The 22,056-nt window shown below is 51.3% G+C and overlaps 1 protein-coding gene across 3 annotated transcripts in view; it reads right to left on the bottom strand.

The window, feature by feature from the left end:
* The window catches only part of ITPKB (inositol-trisphosphate 3-kinase B), a 122,772-nt gene that overhangs the window by 12,892 nt on the left and 87,824 nt on the right, over window positions 1-22,056 (bottom strand). For all 3 annotated transcript variants that reach the window (XM_030557379.1, XM_030557380.1, XM_030557378.1), the window contains one exon: window positions 8,199-8,403. In XM_030557379.1, coding sequence (XP_030413239.1) covers window positions 8,199-8,403 — 205 coding nt within the window. The remainder of the gene's footprint in view (window positions 1-8,198; window positions 8,404-22,056) is intronic.

Below are 22,056 nucleotides of genomic sequence, written 5' to 3'. Positions count from 1 at the left end.
GGCAGCACAGACACATGGAGCGCAGTCTGACAGCAAGGCAATTGTCAGATGTCAGGCACCAATAGTGAATGAGCACAATATCCTTGCATGTCTGCATCAGATGTGGGATTACAGCACACTTCCCAGTAGAACTTTGTCCCCAAAAGGTTCTCTTCTCCTATTATTCTGTTCCCAAAGGTCTTAGGGAAGGAAGTATGCAAACTACTGGAAGTTAAAAGATTGGGGTTCCATTCCTGCTCTTCTACAGACTTTCTATGGGATCTGTGCAAGTCTCTTAACCTAACTCTGCTTCTGTCCCTTAGCTACAAAATGGGAATGAAGAGTCTCACAAACAAATTAAGAAAGCTACTGTGATGCTAAGTCACTTTGAGAGCCTCAGACGCTCTATAAATGAAGAGCATAGATGGGGTTCTTTCATTGTTTGTCCAGGTTCTATAAACCACTGGGTAATCAGAATTCCCTTTGGGACCTGCACTTCCTGGCTGTAGAGGCTAGTTTTAAAGTGTGTCCTATACACACAGCTTTGTTTCCATAGTCTAGTGCTCCATGAAGGATGACTTGTTTGCAACGGATGGGAGCCGGAAAGACATCCTGTTATGCTGGGGAAGATGAAGTAAGAATGAAGAACTGGATCAGAAGATGAGGGAAGGAACAGAGTACAATGAATATCCTGTCCTGTAGCTTTAGACATCCTTATAAAGCCTTCCCGGGGCGTTCCAAGTAATCAACTGAGCACCATTCCCAAAGAAATGGAAGGTGAAAAATGTGTGTGTACAATGCATGAATTGTGGGGGCGAGCAGACTGATCATGTAAATCAGTGTGCCAAATTTAGTCAGTAAATGATATGCAAATGTAACCCAAGAGTATGCACATTATGTAAACTGACTTAAGCAATACTAAAACCTACAACTAAAGATGATGAACAATCTTGCTTGCTAAAGTATGCTCAGTAGAGTGGATCTGTGGGACGTTACACCTGTGCAGGAAAACTACTGTTTGTGTGAGTGCAATTGGGAGCCATTTATAATGCATAAAGTCCTAAGTGCTTTGGGACATGACAGCCTGAGATCATCTCAGGGCCTGTGCACCGTTGCAGGTGGCCAAGATCAGAGAAACTGTGCTGACAGAATGTGTGCTCTCCAAGAGTGGGGAAGTACCTTCAGAGGAGGTTTGCTTGCTCAGGAACTTAATCCGTCTTGTTGTCCAGAGGGAGAGTTCCCTGGCTGCTATGCTATATATGCTATACCTCCCCCGACCCTGCCCCTTGGAGATGACAGATACCAACCTGGAGAAGGGCTATCATACTAGTTTCACATGTAAACTACAGTACAGCCTTGCACAAAGCATTCAAGAAGGGAGGTATATGGTTATGAGTGGAGTCTTACATGGGGCTATAAATAAATGAAAGAGTGGATGGGCTTTGAGATAAGGCATTAGCTCAGTTTCAGGAAAGCCAGCTAGAATATTTATAATGCTGCTCTTATAATTATTCCCCTCTTGAAGTTTTCCCTGAGCTGCCAGGCAGTGCTGTGGTGTTTTCCACAGGCTTGACATTTACAGGTGTTCTAGCCCCAGGGAGTTAATCTTTACAAAGAAGAAATGTAGGGCTGGTTGATGGGCCATAGCAACTGGGCTTTCCCTGCCACCCACCCCCACTTTAGCACCAGTTTTGGCCTATGGTAACTTTAGCATCAAGGCTAACTTGTTTCTTCTTTGGAATTCTAGAACTTGCAGTCAGCAAGATCAGGTAGCCAGGTTCTTTCTCGAAGGGTGTTTGGGTGAGATTTTCAGGAGTCTAAGGAAGTTAAGTCAATGGAGTTTGTGTGACTATATAAATGTGCATACAGCAGTACAGCAGTGCACTATGCGGGGCATATACTTCTGAGAGTCACTGATGCCTCAGGGTAGTTTTAACTACCAGTAGAAATGGGATCCATCTTGAGTTTTACCCTGGTTATTTTGATAAAATCTGGCATTCCTAGCCTTTTCAATGCAGGAAAGCACCACTGTCCCTATTGTCCAGACAGAGAGATGCAGAGTGGGTAAGTGACTTACTTACAGTCACCCAGCAAGCTGGGGACGGAGCTAGGAATGGGACAGGAACTGGTTTCCCAAATCCCAGTCTTGCGGTCTGCCTACTAGACTCCATTGCCCTCCTGCTGAAACTTGATACATTCACTAAGGCTCTCTTCATGCAAGTCTCTTGCTCCACCCCACAACACTCTGCCTATCGGTACTTGTAGCACAAGATCCTCTGTATCAAGATCTCCACTACAGACAACTTACAGGGTAGATTACTCCAGACAATCCTGTTTTTCCAGGAAGATGTCCATAGTGAGAAAGTAGAGAAGGAAAAACCAAGAACCATCTCTCAATAAAACTTTCCTAAGGCCATGTCTACATCTAAAATTTTGCAGCGCTGGTTGTTACAGCTGTATTAGTACAGCTGTATAAGGCCAGCGCTGCAGAGTGGCCACACTTACAGCAACCAGCGCTGCAAGTGGTGTTAGATGTGGCCACACTGCAGCGCTGTTGGGCGGCTTCAAGGGGGGTTCGGGGAACGCGAGAGCAAACCGGGAAAGGAGACCAGCTTCGCTGCGGTTTGCTCTCGCGTTCCCCGAACCACCCTGCAAACCGCAGGGAAGGAGACCTGCTTGCTCGGGGGTTCGGGGAACGAGAGAGCAAACCGGGAAAGGAGACCAGCTTCGCCGCGGTTTGCTCTCGCGTTCCCCGAACCACCCTGCAAACCGCAGGGAAGGAGACCTGCTTGCTCGGGGGTTCGGGGAACGAGAGAGCAAACCGGGAAAGGAGACCAGCTTCGCCGCGGTTTGCTCTCGCGTTCCCCAAACCCCCCTGCAAACCGCAGGGAAGGAGACCTGCTTGCTCGGGGGTTCGGGGAACGAGAGAGCAAACCGGGGAAGGAGACCAGCTTCGCCGCGGTTTGCTCTCGCGTTCCCCGAACCACCCTGCAAACCGCAGGGAAGGAGACCTGCTTGCTCGGGGGTTCGGGGAACGAGAGAGCAAACCGGGGAAGGAGACCAGCTTCGCTGCGGTTTGCTCTCGCGTTCCCCGAACCCCCCTGCAAACTGCAGGGAAGGAGACCTGCTTGCTCGGGGGTTCGGGGAACGAGAGAGCAAACCGGGAAAGGAGACCAGCTTCGCCGCGGTTTGCTCTCACGTTCCCCGAACCCCCCTGCAAACCGCAGGGAAGGAGACCTGCTTGCTCGGGGTTTCGGGGAACGAGAGAGCAAACCGGGGAAGGAGACCAGCTTCGCCGCGGTTTGCTCTCGCGTTCCCCGAACCACCCTGCAAACCGCAGGGAAGGAGACCTGCTTGCTCGGGGGTTCGGGGAACGAGAGAGCAAACCGGGGAAGGAGACCAGCTTCGCTGCGGTTTGCTCTCGCGTTCCCCGAACCCCCCTGCAAACCGCAGGGAAGGAGACCTGCTTGTTCGGGGAACGCAAGAGCAAACCGGGAAAGGAGACCAGCTTCGCCGCGGTTTGCTCTCGCGTTCCCCGAACCACCCTGCAAACTGCAGGGAAGGAGACCTGCTTGCTCGGGGGTTCGGGGAACGCGAGAGCAAACCGGGGAAGGAGACCAGCTTGATTACCAGAGGCTTCCTCAGGTATGCTGGGATACCTGCTTATTCCACGGAGGTCAAGAAAAGCGCTGGTAAGTGTCTATACTTGATTACCAGCGCTGGATCACCAGCGCTGGATCCTCTACACCCGAGACAAAACGGGAGTACGGCCAGCGCTGCAAACAGGGAGTTGCAGCGCTGGTGGTGCCCTGCAGATGTGTACACCTCCTAAGTTGCAGCGCTGTAACTCCCTCACCAGCGCTGCAACTTTCTGATGTAGACAAGCCCTAAGTTTCCCCTTGAGGCTTCAATAGCAGCTTCAAGATACTGAATGCCTGTTCTCAGCAGGGGATGCTTATCCAGCTATGAAGCAAGCAAAGTAATACAATTCAGCAACATTTGCTCTGTGTAAAACTTCAACTTAAAGGCAGAGGGAAAGATCTATGCCAGTAACCAAAGTGAATGTCAGTTCTCTAGATTGGGGGTGGGAGGAATCTAGGAACTGAGGGATTTAAGGAGAATTACAGTAATTAGAGGCAAAAGACTCAATTAGATGAGTCCATCCCCTTGCAGTATCCCTATATATAATCCTTTAGACCAAGCATGCAGCCCAGAAAACTATCAACAGATAAATACACTTAATCTTAGCATGAGGACAGAGAGAAGCAACAGACAAATCACCATATGCAAGATTTAGTCCTAACTGATCCAGCTACTTTTTAGTTTTAGTTTCATAAAGTGCACCAGCTAGACAGTGACAGTTACAGCAATGGAAATGGGTGAAGGGTTGTTCAGATTAAGGGCTGATATAGGGAACTGTCTCACTGGGTGGAGGGAGCAAAGAGGAGGGGATTTAGTGGTGTTTTGAAGAGGGCTCGGAAAGTCAGTGAAATGGGACAGTTCTCAGTAAGGTGTCAGTTAAGAATCAGCCTCCAACAGAACTGGAGGGGAAGGGGAAAACTGAGCAGTGGTCAGAACTGATGGAACAGATGAAGGAGTATGGATTGTGGCCAGATGACAAAAGTTTTTTAAGGGATAGGTAGCCACTGGTGGAGGCCTCTCAGGAAGGCGGCTATGTTGCAGCACATAAACCATGCTGAAAAAAATGATTATTCTTACTTTAGCCCCTTTCAGTCAGTCCCTGAGTGACACAGACAGATACAAATGCAATAGCACCCGCTAGTCATGAATCTTGTTGCATTGATTCAGCCTCAGAAAGGCCTCCTCTTCTCACAGTGGGATCGCCTTCATTGCTCAGCGTTTGTCCAAGGAAAAACATTTGCTAGGAGCATGGGTTGAAGTGGTCCAGTGACAGCAGTTCAGTAAGAAGGTGCTTTTCAATGGGGCACTGTCTTTGCACCAGAATGTACACTTGCATTTAGCCCAGCACTTTCCAAGTCTCTCAACCTTGTGGTTGCGAAGCCCTCCCTAATGTAAATGGACGCAGTGACGTCTGCCCAGTTATGCAGACAGCTTGAAACAGCAGCTGTGAGAATGTTGACTGAGTTTTAAATCCAATGACTAATGACAATACAAATAATCTCCACGTCAGCCTTTTCCCTGCTGATCAAAGAGTGTTAGGAAATGGAGCTGTTATTAGGAGGATCTCCACAGAGTACTGAAGGAGCAGCTGGGGTGTGGATGTCAGTTGCAGCGAGTGCCACTATTCATTTTAACCACCACTTACCACTTGTTTTAACCTCAGCTTGTTTTCATCAATCTGACCACTGGTTAGTGGAGCTGAACTCTTAATCCCTTCTGCCCTTCTCCCCAGTTCAAAGCAGGGTTTCCTTCATTTTAATTCAGTTCTACCGCTATTCAGTGTTTATCTCTAGTAAAGGGTTTGAAAGCACCTAAGATCCATTAACTTGCCATGAAACTTAGGCTTCTAAGGCCTGATCTACACCTAAAAATGTCATCAATCTAGCTACATCGCTAAAGGCTGTGAAAAATGTTGTGCCCTGTGCCATGCAGTTAGGGTGATATAACTTCCACTGTTGAATTCTTCCATTAGCCTAGCTACCACCTTTTTGGAGAGGTGGATTACCTACATTGATTACCTACCCCTTCTGTTGAGGCAGGATGCATCTACACTATGGTGCTACAATGGCATAGCTGCAGTACTGTAGCTGTGTCGCTGTAGTGTGGACATACCCTCAGTCACTTAGGGCTTGCCTTCACTGCAAAGTTGTAACTTGTTCCCCATTCACACATACTAACCCTTCACTTGAGTGTGGTGCTTGTAAATCAGGTTGGCTGGCCCATAAGGGGGCTCAGGCTGCAACTCGAGTAAGCAGAACTCATTAGTTGCTAACATGACCATCCTATAGTGTGGCTGAAGGCTAGTTCCACTCATGTGCCACTTGTCCTCCAATGCCTTCCCATAATTCCTCTCCTCTAACCACCAGTCCTCATGAAGGGACAGACAAGTTCTTCCACAATTCCCTAGGAGCTAATTCATAGAGTGGTTCTGCTTACTGCAGTGCCAAGGACCGTGAGACAGCCCCCAGAATTCTTAGACCCTCACACGAGTGAGTGCAGCACCTGAGTGGACAAAGCAGCTTGCATGCTATTTTGCAGTGTGGCTGCTCTCACTCAAGCTAGGCTAAAATTGAGAGAAGTAACTCAAGCACAGATAACTTAAATTAATTCTGCAGTGAAGTCCTTCAGCACTTTTGCAAGAGTTACCCATCACGTTTAAAGAGACAGAGCATCTCATTACATGGGAGAGGAATCTCCACAGCCCCTGATCATGATCATGCCTTGATACTGCAATCTGAGATGGGCACAAACTAAAACCCACATTCTGGTTTGGATCAATATTTCAGCTCAGAACTTTAACATAACAATTTCAGACACCAAAACAGATACCCTGAGCTTTGGTAAAGTTCAGATCCATATAGGCTTTTGCTTCTCTTCATTATAAAGACTGTCTCATGTACTAGAAGGATTGGATCATGTTTTTGTCTGTTCCTCCCCACCCCTCTCCCCCAATCTACTATAGTTTTAATTTCATAGATGCAATTAGGATCACAGCCTCTGCATTCTGAGAAGTGCTGCAAAGTCAGTTAGACACGCTGCCTCTAGAGGGCAGCTTTAAACTCCTAGGATGTTACACAGCAACTATTAGTCTAGGGCAGAGGTGGGCAAACTGGCGGCCCATGGGACCCTCCTGCCCCAGGAGGTTAGCTCCTGGCCCCTCCCCCGCTGTTCCCCCTTCCCTGCAGCCTCAGCTCACCCCGCTGCTGACACAATGCTCTGGGTGGCGGGGCTGGGAGCTTCTGGGGCAGCACAGCTGCAGAGCCCAGCCTGACCTGGTGCTCTATGCTGCATGGTGCGTGGCTGTAGCGCCACCAGCCACTGGTGCTCCAGGCAGCGCGGTAAGGGGGCAGGGAGCAGGGGGGGGTTGGATAGAAGGCAGGAGAGTTCAGGGTAGTGGTCAAGGGGCAGGGGTGTGGATAGCGGTTGGGGCAGTCAGAGAGCGGGAAGCAGGGGGGTTGAATGGGTGGCAGGGGTCCAGGGGGTGGTAGTCAGAAAGGAGGGGGGTTGGATAGGACGGCGGGGGGCAGTCAGGGCCAGAGGTTCCAGGAGCGGTCAGGGGACAGGGAGCGGGGGAGGGGCAGATGGGGCAGGGTCCCGGGGGTGGGCTGTCAGGGGGCAAGAAATGGGGGAAGGCAGGCCACGCCCCCCTCCCCTAACTAGCACCTCCATACAATTTCCAAAACCCGATGCGGCCCTCAGGCCAAAAAGTTTGCCCATCTCTGGTCTAGGGCCTGGTCTACACTTACAAGTTGGGTCCGCATAACTACGGCACTCGGGGTTGTGAAAAATCCCCACTCCTGAATGCCATAGCTAAGCTGAACTAAGCCCCAGCAAGACACGGCTATGGCAATGGAAGAATTCTTCTGTCAATCTAGCTACTGCTATTTGGGGAGGTGGATTACCGACATCGATGGAAAAAATCTCTTCCATCACTATATGAAGGATCTACGCTACGGCGCTACCGTAGCAAAGCTACATGGCCTAGCTTTTCAGTAGTTAGAGTTCCTAGCCCTCGAGTGCCACCCGGGACGATGGCACTCAGTGAAACATGAGTAAAATGTGCAGAGTTTTTACAGAGGACTTATTTGTCAGGCAGATTTTCCCAGTTTACTTGTGCCTTTATCACAACATTTCACTCCTCTCTTATACAGCCAGATCTTGAGAGATTGGAAGGGGAAGGGGCAGAAACAAATTCTGCTTTGAATTTTCAGGTCACGGAGTTGGATCCCAATTTTGTTTTTTGAAATTTCTCTAAAGTTTGGAAGGGACTCAGTTCTCTGTTATTGGGGCAAGTTAGGACCCAAAAGTTTAGTCAAAGTTTGCATGCTGTTTTGGGTGGAAAGAGCAGTTTTCCAAGGCTCTCCCTCAGAAGCCATAAGGTGGCACAGGACATCTTGAAATGCCATGAGCCTGCCTCAGAGAGATCGTTCTGCATGCACATTTCATGAAATTTGGCTACAGAAACTTCATGCTACTAATAGCGGTTGCGGGAAATTAATACTTCTCCCAGGTTGGTTTTCTCATGAACCCTGCCAGTGACCAGTGTTATGACACAGAGACAGGTCAAGCAACCTCACCTTTATTCCCTCGATTCTGAATCCCAGGGTTGCTGTAGAACTAATGGTCTCCCTCCACTGCATGTATCGGGGCTTGGTTACTGCATGCAGGGCATTCTCCTCCTCGGTCGGGGCATTGGGGTCTACTTCAATCATCTTCTGATACATGTCCTTCCGCAGGCTTGGCTTCTTTCTGGCCTTTGTTAGCTCTTCCTCCAAATACGTTCTGCAAAGGAGGTGGAAAGATTATTAGCAGTTGATGAGTGTGGTACAGTTCCAATGTATTGTGGTCACTGTCTGAATATGTTAATAGCACTAAGAAGGGATGGCTCTCCTTACTAAGGGACTGATCCCCCAATATAGTCTGTAACAGGAAGTACAAGTGCCTTCAATTCCCACTGACTTCACTTGGAAGTGAGGGCACGCAAGGTCCTCACGGGACTAAGACCTAAAGAGGCAGTGTCGTATGGGCAATTTCCAAAGAACAAGAACCTCCAACACCTGGGGTTGCAATAAATATGTATAGAGACCTCCCATGCCCAGGAGCCTCAGGTCATGTAACCCATGAACAGATGTTACAAATAAAAACTCAACATTAGCGACCTTAGACGAGGTACAAGAAAAGTCCATCAGCTACCTTCAGTTACACCAAGAAAGAAGATACAGAAGGCAAATGCAGCATGCACAGAAAAGCTTTTTTATTTCCAGAAATAAAGAAATGTGAAGACATTAACCTACATAAAGACTTGTTTAACTGATCCTGCACAGTTTAGTACCCCAAGCTTCCACCCTGTTGCAAATACTTCAGACATTCTGAATTTACTCAGGATTCAAAATTAATATGGCTAAAATCAGATTAGTTTCCCCGCACTGCCTATCCTTGGGGCCCCACAGTTCCCTCCTGACAGGTGCGAGTGGGCTCTGAAGACCCAGGCAGGCTGGTAACACCTCTGTCAGATCTATTCCAACACAGATACCCTCCTCTCACTGCTAAATATCTAACAGGACTCTGGGACATTAGATGGTGTCTTCTTCTGATCAATAGGTAGAGTTGATGTAACAGAGAGGTGACTCTGTTGGGATTTGCTGAAGCAAGTCAAAGATATCAGAGAAACAAATGACCAGGTTCGGTCCTGGATAAATACTGGATAAGCTTAGGATGCCGCTGATGTGGTATTTAAGAGTTGTAGGTTTTCTCCACCAACGGACCTGTCCTGCGAGGTAGTAAGCACCTCTCCTGCACGGTGCAACGTCCAAATCCTGACACGTCTTCCTCTCCCTCATTCCAAAGATCAGCCTTCAGCTAAAACTGTCTGGGCCCTCACCACTCCAGTTACTGTAACCTCTTCTGTGGCCCTTCCCACAACATCCCCTCCAGCCAGGGCTGGCGCTTCCATTTAGGTGACCTAGGCAATTGCCTAGAGCGCCAGGATTATTGGGAGGCGGCATTTTGCCGGGGGTGGTGGCAAGTGGCTCCGGTTGACCTGCCACAGGCATGCCTGCGGAGGGTCCACTGGTCCCGCGGCTCTGGTGGACCTGCCGCAGGCGTTCCTGTGGATGGTCCGCTGGTCCCGCGGCTCCAATGGACTTCCCGCAGCCACGCCTGTGGTAGCTCCACCAGAGCCGCAGGACCAGCGGACCCTCTGCAGGAACGCCTGCGGCAGGTCCACCGGAGCCATGGGAGCAGTGTGCGGGGCGGAAAAATGGCCATGCGCCTAGGGCGCCAAAAACACTGGCGCCAATCCTGCCTCCAGCCCATACAGAAACGCAGCCGGCAGGATCATTTTCCATGACCATTGATCTGGCCACTGCACAACTGCATGAAGTTTTTGCAATCACCTTCAAGGCCCTACCTAACTTCCACTCAAGCTTCAGACACCAAATCAGTGTCACCAACAAGAGGGAGAGGTTTTCTCTCTCACTCAACCCTTCTCCTCTGGAACAAGTTAGGAGCAGATCACTCAAGGTTTGTCTTGGATAACTAGTTTGAAATGCTGAGCAAACCTAAACAAGGAGTTATTCTCCCAAGCTAAATGAAGCTTTCAAAATGTGCTCTGTCAACTGACCATGTACCATGGAAACTGGCACAATTCAAAAAGCGCGAGAGAGAAGTTGCTACATCTCGACACTTGACTGTTAACAGCAGCTGATGTTCCCTTTGAGAATCAGCTGACATGCTCTGACTTTTGTTGAAGTCTGTCTTGTTCTTTTTGGTACATGACCCTGCCCCCTCACCGCACACCACGGTGTGCTGCAGCAAACAGGGTATTAAACAGGATGTTTTCACACAGAGCTGTTTTGAGATAGCTTAGTTCGTCTGGCGTTAGTCTGTTTCAGTTGGACTATCAAGGAGGCACAACCTTCTTCCCACTCCTGTAAAGTACAGAGCAGATGAAGACGTGTAACTCTGAACAGGTCTGTATAATTCATAATGGAAAACAATGAGACAACTGGGTGGGGCTGGAGTGCGTGTTCCTCCATTGGACATATATGTCCTTTTCCATAGATTTTATTATTCTGGGTCCCATTTATCTGAAATCCTGTTCTCTGAACAGACATACAGAGTGTTTATTACCCTTGCTGTGGATTTTGGCCAGTCATCCACAGTGATAACTGTGATAAATCAGGGGGACTGGCAATGAAGTCTTACAGCTGTTTCAAGTCAGCCTCCAGACAGATGTAAGCTGCCACTTCCTAGAGAAACCTGCGGGTGGGAAAAGGGCAGGCCCCTATAGGACAGGGTGGAAATGCTGAGATAGCATCTGTTCAGTCACAAGCAACAGCTATGACCTGCCTTTGGATAAGTCTCTCTCAGAACAAATACTTTTGCCACCATCTGTTGAACTAACAAGATCTGCTAAGGAATAAACTCTGTGCAGGGTCTGGCATTCCCACTGCTCTTTACCACGGCCCTGTTGTCACAGTTCACAGCACTGATTTGTGCTCTATAGGTAGGCTTAGAAGGATTTTTATCGGCAAACGTCAATTTCACTGTGCATGCGCGCACACACACACATACACACACAAACTGATAAAAAAAATCTTTCCATCGACAATCATCAAAATTTACAGCTCAGCCAAGTAAGAAAAATGGCGCTTGAGAACTTACTAAAGTCTGATTTAAGGATTTTTACTTTACATATTTTGCCGTGTGATGTTGACAATTTGTGTTTTAATGGTTATGAAGATCGAACTTTCTGTATCTCAATATCTATTACCATTAAATAATTATTTCTGACATCTCCATTTTTGCCCTACCCCCGGCCCCAGAATTTCACACCTCTGTGAAAATTTAAATAGCTAACAATTGAAAAAAATGCTTACAAATACACATTGGTGATATTATCCATCAAAAAAGACGGTTACTCACCTTTGTAACTGTTGTTCTTCGAGATGTGTTGCTCATATCCATTCCAGTTAGGTGTGCGCGCCGCGCGTGCACATTCGTCGGAAAACTTTTACCCTAGCAACTCAGTGGGCCGGCAGGTCGCCCCCTAGAGTGGCGCCACCATGGCGCTCCATATATACTCCTGCCGGCCCACCCGCTCCTCAGTTCCTTCTTGCCGGCTACTCCGACAGTGGGGAAGGAGGGCGGGTGTGGAATGGATATGAGCAACACATCTCGAAGAACAACAGTTACAAAGGTGAGTAACCGTCTTTTCTTCTTCGAGTGATTGCTCATATCCATTCCAGTTAGGTGAATCCCAAGCCTTACAAAGGCGGTGGGGTCGGAGTGAAATGTGGCAGAATAAAACTGCTGAGCCAGAGGCTACAGCCTCTCTTGACTGCTGAACCAGGGCATATTGCGAAGCAAAGGTATGGACCGAGGACCAATGGAGCTTCGCGACAGATCTCGTGGGTAGAAACACGAGCCAGCAAGGCGGCAGATGAAGCCTGAGCCCTGGTAGAATGCACGGTGATGTGGCTTGGGGAAATATGAGCCAAATCATAACAAGTGGGGATGTCCGCCATCACCCCAGATGAGATCCTCTGAGAGGAAAACAAGCAAGCCCTCCCTTTGGCCCGCTACCGGGACAGAGCTGGGGCACCTTAGGAAATGGTTCTGTCAGCACAATATAATGCGAGCACTCCACAGATGTCCAAGGAGTGCAACGGTTGTGCCCATTGCGTTGAGCTGTGGGTAACATGAAAGGCCAAAACCACCTTAGGGAGGAAAGCCGGGTGCGGTCATAACTGCACCTTGTCTTTGTGAAACCTAGTGTACGGCGGAACCCCCGTAAGAGCTCTGATCTCAGAGACCCGTCTGGCCAAGACTAGGTTGAGGTCCCAGGTCGGGGCTGGGCGGCGCACCCGAGGGTGCAAGCGCTCCAAGCCCTTGAGGGACCTCGAACCCATAGAGCGTGAGAACACTGAACGACCATCTTAGCCTGCTGGAAGGTAGAGATGGCTGCTGAGTGTATCCTCAGCGATGATACCGCCAGGTCCTGCCGCTGAAGGCCAGAGGCAGGCCAAATAGAGGGGATCGAGACCTCAGCAGGAGCAAGATCGAGCGTATTGCAGCTGTAAAAGAAACGCTTCCACCTGGCCCGGTACGTTGACCAGGTGGAAGGCTGCCTGCCACCCCGACTCAGGTACGCAGCAGCCACCGTGAGGCGAAGAGGCTGCAGGTCCGAGAGACGAAGCCTGTCGTTGCCCTGAGTGATGAGGTCTGGGCTGACAGGCCGAGCAACGTGGTATGTCAGTGCTGCCTGGACCACTCTGGAGTGATCATGATGATGCGCGCTCTGCCCCTGCGGAGTTTGAGCAGGACCTAATGAACCAGTGGGAACAGTGGGAAGGCATAATGCAGTTGGCCTTTCCACGGCATCAGGAATGCGTCCAAGATCGATTCCGAGGAGAGACCTTGGAAGGAGCAGAACACCTGGCATTTCCTGCTCTCGCGGTGAGCGAACAGGTGTGTGTGAGGAAACATCTCCACTTCCGGAAAGCGGGACGCCTCACATGGGGCAGAGTGATCACTCGTAAGACAGGAAAGACCTGCTGAGTCAAAGAGTCAAGACGTTCCGAACGCCTGGGAGAAAGGACGTCGCCAGCTCCATCGAGTGGGCCATGCAAAAGACCCGGAAATGGATGGCCTCCTGACAAAAAAGGGGGAGGACTATGTCCCCCCTGAATACTTATGAAGCACCTGGCCGTTGTGTTGGCTGTAAACACCGAGATACAACGGCCTCGCAGCTGCCGCTGGAACCCCTGGCATGCCAGGCGGACTACTCTCAATTTTTGGGGCATTGAGGAGGAATGCCAGCTCCCTAGAAGACCAAAGGCCTTAAGCTCAGAGGTGACTATGAACACTCGAGCAGAGAGATGAGGCGTCCGCCGTCAGGGGCAGTGAGCCGGACTTGGAGAGGACGGAGGCGGAGCTTGGCGTGTTTGGTTACAATCTTGCGGGCAACCATGGACCCAGGAGACTGAGACAAGAACAAGCTGAGGTCGTCGGGAAAGCCTTCAGACCTCAGATGATTGTTGCCATCGCCTAAAATCTCAGTTGCGATAAGCAGGCTCCGGCTAGGTAGGAGACCAGGATAGCCCCTAGGGAGCCCAACCTCTGCGTGGGGACCAGAGTGGATTGCTCTATAATAAACAGCAGGCCTTGACCTGTGAATAAGACCGTGGCGATGCCCACGCGCTGAGTGGTTTGTGTCTCAGAGTCTCCGTGGATAAGCGAATCGTCCAGATACGGAAAAACGCATATCCGACATCAGCGACGGTAGGCGGCGACTATGGCCGTAAACCGGGAGTATTGACAGTCGGCTATAGAGCGGAGGCATCTCCCGTGCGGAGGGAAGATGGCATCGCGAAAGTACGCGTGCTTCATATCCAGGGCGGCACAGTAGCCCCCAGGAGGCAAGGATGGAATAATGATTCCCAGGGATACCATGCAGAACTCCAACCTTATCCTAACCCGGTTGAGTCCGTGCAGGACCAAGAAGGTCTGAGACCTGTGTTCGAGTGGGGGACTAGGGCATAACGGGGGTAAAACCCCTTACCCCTTTCGTCCGCTGAAGTGGGACAGGGCTGGAGCAAATTAAAGGTGGTACCTATGCTCCATCGTGCGCAGGACCCAGCGATCTGAAAGTAACTGGGGCCATGCCAGGAGAGAGCGGGATCGGGATCCCGTCCTGCGACTGGTACACCGCCCTCAGGTGAACCTTGGAAGGTCCGTCTTTGGTCCCAGTGGTAATTGCGAGGGACCTTGACTTTGGCTCTTTAGGGGTCCTGACGTTCGTCTGCGACCACCTTGGCCCTGCCGTTTGCCAGAGTTCTGCCTCTGGCTAGGCACAGAGTATGGCGGCTGGGGCCAGAAAGGCCTGCGTTTTGTCGCTGGCGTATACATGCTGAGACGCATTAGGACCCTATTGCCCACCAGACTTCGCAGTCTGGGGCTGTCTCTGCCGCGAAGATGCCTTTACCAACAAAGGGTAAATCCTGAATGGCATACCGCAGCTCCGGCCGGAGGTTTAAAACCTGAAGCCATGAAATGCACCTCACGGCGACACTCAAGGCCAGAGTGCCGGCCGCAGAGTCTGCTGCGTCCAACGAGGCCTGGAGGGACGCTCTGGGAACCTTCTTTCCCCCCGTCCTCCAAGACGGCAGCGAACTCCAGGTGGAAGTTTTGAGGGAGAAACTCCTTCACTCAGGTGCTATAATTATCGCAGCTAAGCAAGGCTTGTTGCTTTGCTACCCCGAGCTGCAGGGCCCCTGCAGAGTACACCTGGCGGCCAAGCCTGTGCATTCGCCAAGCCTCTTTCTGCTTCGGGGCTGGCGCCCGCTGGCCATCATATCAGGATCGTGGTCCTGAGCATAAAATCTGCGCATATGGGATGACACGGATGCGTGTCCGGACGGCCATGGAGGTACTAAAAGAAGGCACAGGCAGAGTCTCTGACTCACTCGGACCTTGCCCAACTCGGCACCGGGGACCGGCACCGGGAGGCGTATCGGTACCTGGAACGAGATCCAGACCCGCAACCAGAACGGTGTCGGGAGGTCGACCGAGATCTCGAGGCTCGGAGAAGGGCTACAGGAGTCAAGGTACCTGCCCCGGTGCCAGAGGTCGGAACGGTGCCGATAGCGGGTCGGCGAACGGGATACCGACCGGTGCAGCGAGTGTGACCAGTACCGAGGAAAACAGCACCGGGACTGCCAGTGGTGTCTGGCGTGCCGACAGGACTTGGAGTGTCTGCGGGACCGTGATCATGAACGGTGCCGCTCTGCTGTGCTGACAGGGGACAGTCCCCTGAAGAGACTGTATTACCCGTACCGGCGGTGCCCGGGTCAGGCAGCACTGACTCTGTCATGGCACTGAGAGCCCTCGCCGTTGGTAACATCTCCGGCGTGAAGGGAACAGCAGGCTCAACCACAGTGCGTACTGGGGAGCTGTCAGGCACCGGATTCGACGGCCCTCGTGGGACCGGGATCCACGGTACCGAGGTCATCAGAGCTTCGGTAGGTGTCGGTGCCGGGCGAACCGAGTTAGATAAGCTGTCTGGCTGCGGTGCCGTCAGCACTGAAGCAGCGGGAGTAATACGCTCAACCACGGCGCGTGCCGGGGAGCCGTCGGGCACCGGATTCGATAGCCCTTGTGGGACTGGAATCGACGGTGCCGATGTTGTCGGTGCCTCAGAGGCGTCGGTGCCGGGCAATCCGACTTAGACTAGCCCTCTGGCTGCGGTGCCGTTGGCATGGAAGCAGCCGGAGCAGGAGCTCAACCACGGCGCGTGCCGGGGAGCCGTCAGGCACCGGATTCTACGGCCCTTGCGGGACCGGGATCGACGGTGCCGACGTCATCGGTGCCGCAGCAGGCGTCGGTGCCGGGCGATCCGACTTAGACTAGCCCTCTGGCTGTGGTGCCGTTGGCACGGAAGCAGCCGGAGCATTAGCTCGACCACGGCGCGTGCCGGGGAGCCGTCAGGCACCGGATTCTACGGCCCTTGCGGGACCGGGGATCGACGGTGCCGACGTCATCGGTGCCGCAGCAGGTGTCGGTGCCAGGCGATCCGACGTAGACGAGCTCTCTGGCTGCGGTGCCGTTGGCACGGAAGCAGCAGGAGCAGTAGCTCAACCACGGCGCGTGCCGGGGAGCCGTCAGGCACCGGATTCTACGGCCCTTGTGGGACCGGGATCGACGGTGCCGACGTCATCGGTGCCGCAGCAGGTGCCGGTGCCGGGCGATCCGACTTAGATGAGCCCTCTGGCTGCGGTGCCGCTGGCACGGAAGCAGCAGGAGCAATACGCTCAACCACGGCGCGTGCCGGGGAGCCGTCAGGCACCGGATTCTACGGCCCTTGTGGGACCGGGATCGACGGTGACGACGTCATCGGTGCCGTAGCAGGTGTCGGCGCCGGGCGATCCGACTTAGACGAGCTCTCTGGCTGCGGTGCCGCTGGCACGGAAGCAGCAGGAGCAGTAGCTCAACCACGGTGCGCGCCGGGGAGCCGTCAGGCACCGGATTCTACGGCCCTCGTGGGACCGGGATCGACGGTGCCGACGTCGTCGGTGCCGGGCGAGCCATCTTAGACGAGCTCTCTAGCTGTGGTGCAGTTGGCACAGAAGCAGCAGGAGCAGTAAGCTCTACCACGGCGCGAGCCGGGGAGCTGCCAGGCACCGGATTCCGTGGTCCTGGGGGACTGGAATCGACGGAGCCGAAGTCATCGGTGCCTCTGCAGGTGTCGGTGCCGGGTAACGCAACTTAGGCGAGCTCTCTGGCTGCGATGCAGGTGGCACGGAAGCAGCGGGAGCAGGGGGCTCAACCACGGCGCGTGCCGGGGAGCCGCCAGGCACCAGCAGGAATCGTAGGCTCTCTCGACCTCGGGAGAAGGGAGCGGTGCCGAGTCGACATCGGTGCCGGCGACGGCCGGTGCCGAAAGGCCTTGGTAGTACCGGCGGGGTCCGGTGCCGAGGAGGCGCTTCTGCCCGCCGCTTGAACATCGCTCGGCGCCCAAGGTGGAGGGGTAAGTGAAAGTCCCGCACCTTTTTGTTCTCGGCTTAAAAGCCTTGCAAATGGGGCACTTATCTGTCAAGTGTGATTCCCTGAGGCACTTCAAACAGGAGTCATGTAGATCTCTCTTCGGCCGCGGCTTCTGGCAGGCCGGGCCCCTTTTAAAACCCGGTGAGCCATGCATGGCTCCGGCACTGGGCTCATGGAAGGGGCTACTTCCTGAACCCCGCTAACTAAACTAACCATGTTAGCAAAGAAAACACGTATAACCATACAAATATATATATAAAAGGGTTATAACTGCATAATTATATACGAGAAAACGAGTAGCTAGGGAAGTGGAGGTCAGCTAAGCCGCGCTCCACTGTTCCAATGACCGACACGGGCGGTAAGAAGGAACTGAGGAGCGGGTGGGCTGGCAGGAGTATATATGGAGCGCCATGGTGGCGCCACTCTAGGGGGCGACCTGCCGGCCCACTGAGTTGCTAGGGTAAAAGTTTTCCGACGAATGTGCACGCGCGGCGCGCACACCTAACTGGAATGGATATGAGCAATCACTCGAAGAAGAATTATAAATACATAAAAATCAAATCTATCCCTTCTTCCGGTAGCAGACATTCAATAACCTTCACCTTTTGCTGCTTCCCAAACAGAGGACTTGTTCATGATATCAAGCCTTAATCTTCCGACTCATGGATTCCCCATCCTTACCCACAGGCCTTGCCCACAGCAGTAAGTTTCACTCTAGAAATACATATGAATCAGTATTTCACAAGCTATAATCCTCAAAGCCCGTTTGAAGTAGTAAAGATTCTAAAAGAATCATTTAACCTACCTGTGAAAATGCATCTAGCTCTGGGGCAGCCATTTAACAGTTTAGGAGAGCAGGTGGAATGCCACCCAGTTGAAATGCAGTGGGAATTCAGGAAGGCAGAATGTAATTACTACAATGTGAATCTGGCCAGGATACAGAGGTTATTCATAAAGTCGCACCACATCTTTAATAGCTACAAGGGATCAAAACCTTGATTTTACATCTTCAGAATAGCAGAACAGGGCCATCTACACAATGGTAGGAAATTGCTTTGACACAGACTGAGAAAAAGTATCACCTTCTGAAATTCCACTCCCTATAGCAGAGGTGAGCAAACTTTTTGGCCCGAGGGGCACATCTGGGTATAGAAATTGTATGGCGGGCCATGAATGCTCATGAAATTGGGGTTGGGTGTAGAATGGGGTGAGGGCTCTAGCTGGGGGAGTGGGCTCTGGGGTAGGGTCAGAAATGAGGAGTGCAGGGTGCGGGAGGGGGCTCTGGGCTGGGGCAGGTAGGGGGGAGGGCTCCAACTGGGGGTGCAGGCTCTGGGGTAGGGCTGGGGATGATGGGTTTAGAGTACAGGAGGGTGCTCTGGGCTGAGACTGAGGGGTTCGGAGGGCAGGAGGGGGATCAGGGCTGGGGCAGGGAGTTGGGTGGCTCAGAGGTGCAGGCTCTGGACAGCGCTTACCAAAAGCAGAGACATGTCCCCCCTCTGGTTCCTACACAGAGGTACAGCCATGTGGCTCTGCTGCACGCTGCCCCGTCTGCAGGCGCTGCCCCTGCAGTTCCCATTGGCCGTGGTTCACAGCCAATGGTAGCTGTGGAGGCAGTGCTTGGGGTGGGGGCAGCATGTGGAGTGGAGCCCCTTGGCTGCCCTTATGCATAGGAGTTGTAGCGGGGTCATGCTGCTGCTTCCAGAAGCTGCGTGGAGTGGCCCTGCTCCCTGTCTGGAGCTCCAGAGCAGGGCAAGCCCCAGATCCAGCGGGAACTCGAGGGCTGGATTAAAATGGCTGGCGGGCCAGATGCGGCCTGTGGGCCATAGTTTGCCCACCTCTGCCCTATAGCATAGTTTTTGGAAGTCTCTCTGCCAGCTACTGTCTCAATTCAATCCTGTTTTGTACTAGGATCCTGTCAGAGTCCAAGTAGTTTGGTATGGCAGATTGGATACCCCAGCAAGACACAATGCAGCAAATAACCCTGCTGTATCCCTTCACTCTTTAACATTTCACATCCAGAGACTAGTTACAACAAAGCTGTTCTCTTAGGCAGCTAAGGACTAGCTCTCTGCAGATGGGCCATGCTTTCTTTCTGTTTTGCCTATGCCCAGCCAGTGGTTCTCAATGAGCGCTTTACTTCCATATCTCAAGTAGAACCCAAAGGGGCGTGTGCTAGAGAGAATATGTGAGACAGGGTTATGTATATTTCTCATGGGACCTTACTAGGCCAGTTTATATCTGTTTCAGAAACCAAGACAGGACATTACCAGAGCCTTCTCTCTTTTAAAACCTCACCTAAAACAAAGTGGCGAAGGGCTGTGGCTTCAGTTAGCACAGGGGTAGGCAACCTACGGTATGCGTGCCAAAAGCGGCACACGAGCTGATTTTCAGTGGCACTCACACTGCCCGGATCCTGGCCACCAGTCCAGGGGGCTCTGCATTTGAATTTACTTTTAAATGAAGCTTCTTAAACATTTTAAAAAACTTATTTACTTTACATACAACAATAGTTTAGTTATATATTGTGGACCTATAGAAAGAGACCTTCTAAAAACATTAAAATCTATTACTGGCATGTGAAACCTTAAATTAGAGTGAATAAATGAAGACTTGGCACACCACTTCTGAAAGGTTGCCGACCCCTGAGTTAGCATGTAACTTTTGGGTGCGGGGAGGGAGCAGGCAGTGTGGTCTGAAATACTCACCCTCTGAGCATAGCGAGAAGTCCAGAGTCTCTTCATCTGTGGATACCCTTCCCTCCCCGTCTCAGTCTCCCCTAGGCTTTATCCATCACCTGTGCCCCTACGAATCTGACTTTAGGCTGAAGGCAACTGGAGGAGGCCGATGCCTTCCAAAGCAAGGCAGTATTGCATCCCGCTTGGAAAGAAAAAGGGTGGCAAGGCGTAAACAAGCACTCTCTGCCTGCACCCACAACACCGTATGGAGTACACTATCTTCACAGCATTGCCAGAATGGGAAAACCCACAGCTCCTGCTTAGAGGAACGCTTTAACCTTCTGGGGTGCAACATATTTGAGGAGATAAGCCTGAACCAAAATCCCATTTCTGACAAGCCAGAGTATACGTCTCAATCCTTTGGCTTGGACCCTTGCTCTCTAGATTCCTAAATCCTCTGCTAGCCACTGAACATTGTAAGTTTCATGTAGCAGCAATTATGGCTATAAGCCTTGTTTTGTATTGTGGTAACACCTAGGGACCCTGAGCAGCTATGTGTTAGGAGCTGTATACAGCTGGAAGTAGACAGTTCTTTCTTTATTATGCTAGCATGTGGAGGCCACAGTCAGCAAGCCAGGTCTGATGTAACAAACAGCAGTCACAGCACCCCAGCTGTCTAGCCACTGTCGAGATCCTGCCCCGGAGGCATTAGGAGTTGAAAATGCAATTTGCTTTCTTCATTGAATCTTCGTTGGTAAGCTTTAGTGTGCACCTTGTTGCACCATTATGTATATTTTAACACAAATGCTGTTTTGACTCCACTGCATTGCAGATCTCCCCTGAAAGTCAAGCTCTACCTACCTGCTTAGCAATCACATGCAGATGATTTTGCCTAATTCCACCCACCAATAACAGTGTGGCAAAGGGATATACAGCCCCTTTCACAACTTCTTGCACTGCTGTAGCCTCCCGGCTTGTCAACGACACCAACACAGACCAGGCCTACCGTCACTGCCAGTGCAAGCAAATTTTAAGAAAATGATCTTCCGTAACCTCCTTGATGAGGATGTGCTCTTTTGGGCAAAGCATTGGTTAACCCTGCTCAGAATATTTTTCTACTTGTTCATGCAGTAACTTGAACTTCATTCCCCTTCTGTGAAGCAGAGGCCAACCAAAACAGTGCAGCAGAACAGCCTGCCTCATTTCAGAGATACAAAGAAAAGCACATGGGCAGAGTTACTAGGACAGTGGGTTTTCTTGAGAACAAGATTTAATTGTCACCCCAGGGGACAGACCCAGTCTCCATTTCCTCCAAGTTACACTTCAACCCATGCCCGAGTGCTGGGGGATGAAGTGGGGGAGATGCTGCTAGCTTGGAGACCGCCAGCATTCCATTACCTGCATTCCTCCCCCTCTGGAGGGGAGTATGGGTTTTGTGTCTGACAGTCTAACATGCCAGTTCGTGTTTCACATCAGGATTTCAAAAGGGGAAGAAGAAAGAAAACAAGAAATTCCTCTCTTCCCACAAGAGCTGTCAGCTTTTCCAGAAAACATAAGCATCTCTACCACATCTAAGCTTTAAGCCTGTCCTTTATGGGGATCTAAAACCCAAGCTAGCTAGTGGTTTATATCTGGCCTGAATCTGCATACTGGCTTTGGGTTTCAACATAAAAACTTAAGAACCTGATCGTGCAATGCTTGCCCATGTGTAATCCTTACTCGTCCAAATAGTCCCAATGAAGTCAACAGGACTAGCTCCATGATTAAGGTCTGCATAGCTAAGTGTTTGCAGGATTGAATATTAATAGTTCGTATATGGATTCCAAGAAAGACTAGGATACGTATGCTCACCCTTTATGAAAGGCTTCAGGATTCATTGATGAAGGACAGAGTAGAGCAGGGGTTCTCAAACTGGGGGTCGGGACCCCTCAGAGGGTCGCAAGTTTGAGAGCCATTGGAGCAGAATATTATACGCTGTATACCAAAGAGCATGCAAGAGCAAGTGAGAAATAAGGGAAAGGACTAAAAGCTGTTAGAAGAGGAGCGCGTGAGGCAGAGAGATACAAGAAGGCTGTCAGCTAACACCAAGTCCTTCACTGCAACTTGAATGGGCTAGAGCCCCACATGGAATACACATATGCCCTGATGTTTTCATTGGGGCATCTCCCAGAACATTGGCTGTCCAGATAGATCTTGTCCCAGCATGCTAGAATGT

This window comes from Gopherus evgoodei, chromosome 3, assembly GCF_007399415.2.
Source record: "Gopherus evgoodei ecotype Sinaloan lineage chromosome 3, rGopEvg1_v1.p, whole genome shotgun sequence".
Taxonomy (NCBI): domain Eukaryota; kingdom Metazoa; phylum Chordata; order Testudines; family Testudinidae; genus Gopherus; species Gopherus evgoodei.
The sequence above is the reverse complement of the archived record's forward strand: the minus strand, read 5'-3'. Positions and strand labels throughout refer to the sequence as shown.